At 49.8% G+C, this 8,786-nt stretch overlaps 1 protein-coding gene across 3 annotated transcripts in view; it reads right to left on the reverse strand.

Moving 5' to 3' along the window:
* The window catches only part of TTYH3 (tweety family member 3), a 76,563-nt gene extending 72,702 nt beyond the window's left edge, over positions 1-3,861 (reverse strand). For all 3 annotated transcript variants that reach the window (XM_069870459.1, XM_069870458.1, XM_069870457.1), the window contains exon 1: positions 3,667-3,861. In XM_069870459.1, coding sequence (XP_069726560.1) covers positions 3,667-3,789 — 123 coding nt within the window. In that variant the 5' untranslated portion in view covers positions 3,790-3,861. The remainder of the gene's footprint in view (positions 1-3,666) is intronic.
* Between the last annotated feature and the right edge of the window lie 4,925 nt (positions 3,862-8,786).

Consider the following 8,786-nt stretch of genomic DNA (forward strand, 5'->3'; position numbering starts at 1 on the left):
TTAAGAGCTACAATAAATTCTTGTAGACTCCTTTTCTGTCGGTACTAAAGACACCCTGTCTCACGCAGATATACCATTACCTGTTGCTGTGCTCTACTAAAAAGTTATTCAGCTTTCCTACTCCTTTCCAGCATGTAACCGCCACACTACCTCAAGGCTCTTGGCCAACTCTACCCTGAGAAATAAAGTGAATTCAATGCCATGCAACTAAGCCAGGCACAGTGAGAAGGACTTACATTACTAAATAGATTGAATTAGCAACAGCAGCAGTCTCAGGACCATCTCACTGGTCCGATTAACTGACTTGGAAAGTAAGTAGATGGTATTGGTGAGATCATCGTCACTTGTTCATCAGCAAAAGGCATGGAGACCAGAACTGGCATTAGCATGATGCTGTCAGAAGGAACACAAGCTTTGCTCCATTTTTACATTCACTTCACTCCAGAGTTTGTGACTCACTACACAATGAAAAGGCTTTGCAGAGCACTGCAGTATGACTCAGATGAGAACACAGCCAGAATAAAACTGCTCATATCAAGATATCTCCAACCCCAATGATTCATGGGAGGACTAGGAAAAGAACAGGTCTGATAAGACCCTCTATAGGGACGACTCTGTGGAGCAAGTCCTGCAAGCAGCAAATGAAGGCAGCTCAGACAGGACCCATCAGCATGCCTGACCCCCTGGAGAAGACGGATCGCAACCCCAGCCTAGTCTACATCGAAGGTCACCTCTATTCCCACAGAAAAAGGAAACAACTAGTTGTACCGCTGTCCACAACTTGTCATGACTGAAGCAGAGCATCTGAAGGACATGCACACACACAGACATTTCCAAACAAATCTAGTCCAGAGGGGAAGGATCTGTTCTGCTCTTCCACCCTTGCACACACTGTTCTAAGCTAATGCAACAAGATACGACTTATCTTCTCCCACAGTGTAAGCAACACCAAAGAGAGCATTTAGAGACTGACTCAGGTGACGAAGCTACGCAGCCACAACCTGCAGCTGCACTGATCTCAGCCCTTGGCAACAACATTGCCATAATTATTTCTCCTGCTCTCAGACAAAAGGAGGAAAAGCCCCTGTAGGTTGTAGACAATGGAGGCAGCCGCCTTAAGACAGGCCGGGGCACAGTGGGTGTCTGACAAAAGGGACTCCATGGGACAGAAGAACATAACTAGCCATTTAGATCTACATCCTTCTAGATATTCCCCATCATTCAGGGTCCCAGAAGACACAACAAAGACCTAGGTTTCAAAGACCAGCAGCATGTGCTTATCTATCAGCTACACGCGTTTCTGAGAGGTTTCAAGGGACAATAGCTTGTCTGCTGCTTCAGTGGAATAGTGGCTTGTGCATTACAGTAATCCTTGCTAGGTGAAGGTGGAAAGCCTGTTAAATCTGCAGCCTCCTCACCTGCAGGAGCACGTGGCACTGCAACAAGTGACAGGACAACATTCAAATCCAAGCCACTGTATTTCACTTTTGCTCGAAGTGGCATTTTCAGCTGACGCACGAGTTCAAAGCCTGTCATCAAACACGAGTACAAAAAAAAAGCAGGTCTTTACCAAGAAGTTATTAAATAAAACAGTTCTTAAAAGGAAAACAATGTTTTCCCTTGGTAGGGTTAAGTCTTTTCTAGAGAAGCAATGAAGAATCAGAATGGATATGTTGCTTCCTTCCTCATAACAGATCAGAATGAGAACGGACACTGAGCCCCACTACATACCTATGGAAACTTAAAGGTATTTCCAGTTTAGTAAAGGTAATCCTTCCTTTCCACAGCTAGGGACACTCTGCCCTTTCCCGTCTCCATAAACTCCCAGCTAGCATCCCCCACTGACCTCTCCTCAGCCACTGGAGAACTCGAACACTGCGTGCAGTTTAACTGTTTACACTTCAGAGCTGGGATACCAGCCACTAATGGAACAGAAAACAAATATACGCTATTCATGCCAATGAGGCCTACAAAGAGAATAACAATATGCAGAATTCTAAAATGGGTTTTCTTATTTTCAGGACGTATGTGATCTCATCTGTTAAATATGAAAGATTCCTAAAGAAAAAGGGAGACTACGCCAGCATAGGCTGCAAACAGAGGACAGGAGGCAAATTTATAACAAAGCTAACAGAAAAAGCTAGAATTTGGGGGAAAAAAGAGGCCTTCAGATCAATTTAAAGCACGAGAGAACATTCAGCATTACAGTTCCCGCTCCAGGATTAAGCTTCCTCACTTCACTGCCTCAGAATTAATCTACATTGCTCCAAACTCCAGAGCCAACTCGCAGAGCCACAGCGGCTTCGTTACGTAACGGGCAGCACGGACACCACAGGCTGCCTCCCCGGAGCCTGTCTGCTATCCCTCACCAGCACCAAAACCAGCAGAGCTGCTGCAGCTACTCAAATCATCCTCCTGATGACAGACCCTTTGGTAATCCAGATATTTGGGATTGGGTTTGATAAGACATTTTCTTGCGAGCTGATGTTAAGACTTAAAAGGCCATCGACCGCTGTGCAAGAAGCCCTTGATAGCATCAAGGGAGAGGAGGCAGGAGAACAGCAGAAGGCTTTAAGGCAGAATATGATTACCGTAAAAAAATGATTTGACAAACAAACAGCCCAAGATTGTTGCAGGGAAAGCTTTTAAGTGATTTAAGTGAAAAGCAGGATGCCTGCTGCCTATTCAAAGGTCAATGAGGGCTTGTTTCGCGCTAACACTCTCCCAAGAAGGTCTTCCCATGAACTCCTCTTAACTTCTGATCTCCAGCATCTCCTCTCCCTTGTTTTAAGGGTAGCTGCCCTCCGAGGTCACGGCAACGCGGCCAAGCGGCCGCGGCTCCATCTGCGTGAGGCCATCTTGAACCCTGCTCAGCCAAGGCAACTAAAACAAATTAACAAACCCAAGCCCCCCACGCCTGTTCTGTTCACCGCTTCGAAGCTTTTTCTTCGCACAATTACACAGCCCTCACGTTCCACTCCAGCTTGGGCCCGCAGACCCGTTCATCGGCTCGAAACGACGCACCAAACCGCGCCGCTCCCTCAAAGCGTTTCCAACACCTTTTATTTGTAGGATAAACCAATAAACCAGAACCGTTTAGGTGCTGTAACCCCCCCTCCCCCTGCGTGCGTGACAGCGGGCTGAGCATCCAGGGCACCGCAGGCCCCTTCGCCAAAGCAAAATGGTGTTTTGGGACCCAGAGACGGTGGAAAACGAGGCAGCAGAGCCCCTGCAGCCCTGCTCCCGGGTGACAGCAGGCGACACCAGCGCTGGAGCGCGCAGAGGCGCCCCGAGATCGCTTGAATTACACGCTCAGCCGGCTGGGCGAGGGATGCGGGCTGAGAAGCGCTAGAAGAGCGGAGCCCGGTACCCGGAGAGCATCCCCGGGTACCCGCACAGCATCCCCCTGTACCCGGAGAGCATCCCCCGGTCCCCGGGACGCTAAAGCCGCTCTCACGCACTAAACCACCGCGTTCCTGCGGGTCCGGGAAGGCGACGCTGCCTCCCCCCGGGGCTACCGGCGCACGGCAGCTCCCCCCGGCCCCGACCCGCGAGGCGGCCCCCTTCACCCAAGAACCGAAGCAAGCTGGAAACGGCTCGGGGCGACGGCTCCGCGCCCCCGGGGCGGCAGGGGGCCCCGCGGAGCCCCCCCGGGCGGGCACCCACCTGCTGGTACTCGGCGTCGTGCGGTCGGAAGTCGGCGGCGGTGAGCTCCCAGCGCAGGCTGAGGTGCGGCAGGCGGTGCAGCAGGCTCACCCACCAGGGCGGCGAGTAGCTGACCCCCGCCATGCCCGCCGCTGCTGCTGCCGCCGCCGCTGCTCACCCCGACCCGCCGGCCATGGAGCGCCGCCCCTCACCCGCCCCGCGCGGCCCCGCGGCCCCGCCGCCAGCGCTCCCTCTTTGTTCGCGCGGAGGCCCCGCCGCCTCCCATTGGCTCCGCCCCGCGCGCCCGCCCGCTCCCATTGGCTGCGCCCCGACTAGCCCCGCCCACCCGCTCCCGTTGGTTCCGCCCACCTCCCGCTAGCCATTCCCATTGGCCACGCCCACCCTCTCCCGTTGGCTCCGCCCACCCCGCATCCATTCGCATTGGCCCCGCCCACCCCATCCATTCCAGTTGACCCCGCCCGCCCGCTCCCATTGGCTCCTCCCACCTCTCCATCCGTTCCCATTGGCTCCGCCCAGCTCCCCATCCATTGCCATTGGCGCGGCCCACCGGCTCCCTTTGGCCCCGCCCACCTCTTCATCTAGTCTCACTGCCCCGCCCACTCGCTCCCATTGGCTCCGCCCACCCGCTCCCATTGGCCCCGCCCTCCTCCCCACCCGTTCCCATTGGCTCCTCCCCTTCTCGCCCCCCGCCCCTCCACCCCCCGGCCCCGCCCACCCGCCCCCATCCCCGTCTCGGTGCGGGCCCCGCCTGCCTGTCCTGCGTGGAGCCGCGTGTGACTCTCACCAGCGGCAGGCGGGGAGAGCTGGGGTTGTGCAGCCTAAGGAAGGAAAGACTCCGAAGAGACCTTAGAGACACCTTCCAGTCCTGAAAGGGGCTATGAGAGAGCTGGAGGGGGGCTCCTGACCCCGGAGGGCAGGGATAGGATAAGGGGGAACGAGGTTAAGCTGAAAAAGGGGTGATTTAGACAAGATCTTGGGCAGAAAGTTTTGGCTCATGAGGCCCTGGCCCAGGTCGCCCAGAGCAGTGGCTGCCCCATCCCTGGAGGGGTTCAAGGCCAGGTCAGATGGGGCTTGGAGCCCCTGATCCAGTGGGAGGTGTCCCTGCCCATGGCAGGGGGGGTGGAACTGGATGGGCTCTGAAGTCCCTTCTAACCCAAACCATTCCAGGATTCTATGATTCTGCAGGCAAATGGTTGGGCTTTTCCAGGCCCTGACCCAAAGCCAATTACATGGCTTCATTAACTGTGATGGACTTGCAACTGTCGGCTTGTTTTGATGACTACGTAAATCAGAGCCATGAATTAAACACCTAAGTATTCCAGCAATGGCAGCATTTTACTGTCTAACACTGTGGAGCCGTGCGTAATGTAGCAGCAGGGGTTGTGCTACCCGCAGAGCCACTCCGACACAGCTTTCCCAAGGATTATACTCACCCAATGGGAAAGGCCTTTCATTTCTTTCTAAATAGAACTTAACCAAACTATTTTTAGTCTTAAAGGTAAAAAAATACAAGTATACCTTCCAGTGGGACATGTCAGAAACCAGTGAGTACATAAATACTCTGGATTATGTTAGGATAGCACAGTAAAATAGCAAAGCTATCAACCATAAGCAGCAGCAATCCCAAATTAATTTGCTTTATTCACCTCATTGCATAGATTGTACTGTTCATATTACAACTGAAATGCATAATAATATTTGCTGTTTTCTTTTAAAAGGAAGAGGTCAAATAATTTCACACTTGCTCTAACTATTTTATGGTTGGACTCGATGATCTTAAAGGTCTTTTCCAACCTAAATGATTCTATGTTTCTTTGACTATGTGGTGTGGCGCTGCATTAATGCAGGATTTTCTAAACTTGGCCAGTCTATTCTGACCATCCCCATGGCCTTTGCTCTCGCTGTACAGTCACATAAACAAAAATCTCCCATCCCGGCTCCGCAGCAGCACCCTTCACCCACAGCTGATGCTGATCTGACAAGCTGAAAATGATGTTTTAGATATCGCTGAAAACAACTTGGAGTTGGAAGAGGAAAAAGGACCACCCAGCCTTCCAACAGACTTCCAGAAAATGTCTCACAGGTCTTAAAGGCTTGAGAAATCCTCATCTAGTTAGAGCTGTTTAGAATTAGGAACCATTGTGGCCCATGAAAACTCAAAAAATACTGGAGTGCTGTGTATCCCATTGGGGAAAAGAAGGGTAATATGAACTGGTTTTACCTCCTAAATGGTAGCAGGTCAGGAGGCATTATAGAGACATCTCTTTTGCAAGTATAATTTTATTACTTTTTGCAAATACAGGTAGGACTTTACGCTGTGCGCTGTCCTCACTGATGCATTTTACAAATAAGGAGAGCAAAAATGCTAAAATGGGCTGCTTAACACATTGGGACAAAATAAACACATTTCTGCTGATATTCTGAAATATAACATCAAATTTAATAGCTTTTGATTGGGACTGGATTTTCATGAGAGTATTATCAACATAGCTAAACAGCAATCTTTTCATTCACAAATAGCATTAAGGCTCACGTCAGAGTTCACAGCCACGCAGTATGTGCACAAGTACAAGATACACACAAGGGTACAAGATATAAGACCTCACCTCCCTCCAGCCTTCTCCAAGGAAGGTATTTATTTTTCTGCAGGAGGACAACTGAACGACAGCCAATTTTGTTTTCTTCCTTTTTTTTCTTTTGCAGTTATCAGCGGGATGAGGAAGGAATTATTTTAAAGCTTGATGATCCAATATGTTTCACCTTCAGTTCAAGCAACCTGAAGACAAGGAGGGAAGAGACCTCGCTGGGGGCAAGAGATCTCTCTGCTTAAGCCACTTATGCCACAGAGATCATGCAATTCAGCATCAAAATGCTCAAGGTTGGAATCTATCCTGCAGGTGTAACTGCTGCCACGGGTCACAGAAAGTCCAAGTATCACAGAATCATAGAATCACCAGGTTGGAAGAGACCCACCGGATCATCGAGCCCAACCATTCCTATCAAACACTAAACCATGTCACTTAGCACCTCATCCACCCGTGCCTTAAACCCCTCCAGGGAAGGTGACTCAACCCCCTCCCTGGGCAGCCTCTGCCAGTGCCCAATGACCCTTTCTGTGAAGAATTTTTTCCTAATGTCCAGCCTGAACCTCCCCTGGTGGAGCTTGAGGCCATTCCAAGTACCTTTGGACTTAGAATGGACATGGAATAGAAGCAGAGGCAGCAAGCACTCCACACTGAGATCTTCTTTGACAAAACATTTTGGAACAAGTGACAAAAAGCTGGATGCTATTAAATAGGGATGTAGCCACCAGAGTATCAACACAGCAGTTTGAGGCACCGTATGGGGGATGGGGATAAGTGGAAAAGAGAGCAGGCTCAGCAGCACTGGTGTGCATGGCTCTCACAGCCATTTGCTGCAGAGACAACTGCATTACAGTAGAATCAGGATTTGGGATTACAGAGAAACAGAGACATCCACAGTTTCAATTTCTCCCCCACAATTCTTTATAATTATATGGGAAAAGATGAAAATGCAGAGCAAAATGAAGTTGGCAAACTAAGAATAACAGGCAAACCGCAGGATCTAGCGCTAGCTGTACTTCCCACAGCAGGGCACTTCAGCCTCTTGTACCATGTCACAAAGCAGCGTTTGCATTTCTTAGCTGTCTAGCATCTCATTTGATCCTACTCAGGTAATTCTTGATTACATGACAACGACACAGTTATCAAGACTCTCATATTTTAATTACAGCAGCCTTTTACCTTCCCCACACGCTGCGTTTTGCCAAAGCAAAATGAACCAACAAGCCACTGCTTTGACATCCCAGGAATAAAAACTAACAGTAAATCTCCCTTGCGTGGAAAGCAGTTCTACAAGCACCCAAAGCAAACTGCAAATGTCAGCTTGTCAGCTGGTAATCCTGCTGAAAAGTAACCCTAAGAGTCATATTAGTGTTTGCTAACTTGCTTTGACAGTAGCTTTGCTAAAGAACCACTGGACAAAACAGGCATACAAGAGATGTTTAAAAATAAAGACAATGAAGAGAAAAAACCAGCTTAACGCTCCAAAATAAGGCAGCTTGTCCCCTTGAGACCATCAGGCCATCTGTAAAAGCACTCCTAGAAATGTACCATTTTTCACAAGCTTCTCTTTGATTCCAGACGTCTCCACTGCCGATGTGATACTTGGAATGAGAGCACCTTTTAGAGCAGCAGTCCATACCACTGACTTTTCTTATTCACTATGAAATGCAATAATTCAGCTTTTAATGTACTGTGAAGCAAGAAGCCTTCCCCTGGCTGTCAGACCGAATACGCGTTACGAAAGGTTTTAGCCAACAATACAGATTTTCTATAAAAAGGGAAGATTGAACTCCAAGTGTCAGCAGATGGATGAGTTACCCTCCTGAGACCAGGGGCTAAATTACGGGCAGTCAGAGGGAGGTCAGAGAGACAACCGTGTCTCAGCACTCATCTGCCACTATTAGGAAACACCTTCGCCCCACTCACCTCTGCTGCTCCATAAAATCTACCCTTACATCACACCGTGCCTCCTTCCTACTGAGCTAGACTGTGCCTCTATTAAGCTCACCCTTCCTCTCCTCCCAGGGCTTCCTCTGTATTTTTCTGCTGAAAGCCAAAGGAAAAAAACAAAGCCAGGGCTGCCCTCCAGGCACCCCCAGATTTCATTGCCCCCTCCACAAAAGCTCAGTCCCCAACCACTGCGCTTTCCCAGCAAAGCCACATTGTGGGGGCTTTTCTCAGGTGACTTCTCCCAGCTTGAAAGATTTCCCTTGAGTGGAGGTGACGTGAACACACATCAAGGTCTTCATCCCTTTCCTCTAAAGTCCTCCTAGGGACTTTTTGGTTTAAACGAAGAATAGCCACAACCAGGGCCAGCATAAAAAGCTTTAAGGAAACTCAGAGAAATTACATGAAAAGGTTAATGCCGTCATTTCCAGTCCTGAGGCAACATTCTCTCTCCCTCCCTCTCCCTCATGTTCTACCGGTCTTTTTATGCTTGGCGAGTTCCAGGGAAATGGGTGGGAGATGTGGAAATCCTACTGCAAAAGCACCTGCCCGCTACTTTCCCTTCCCCAGAGAGCAACACACAGAACA

Source organism: Phaenicophaeus curvirostris, chromosome 16, assembly GCF_032191515.1.
Source record: "Phaenicophaeus curvirostris isolate KB17595 chromosome 16, BPBGC_Pcur_1.0, whole genome shotgun sequence".
NCBI lineage: Eukaryota > Metazoa > Chordata > Aves > Cuculiformes > Cuculidae > Phaenicophaeus > Phaenicophaeus curvirostris.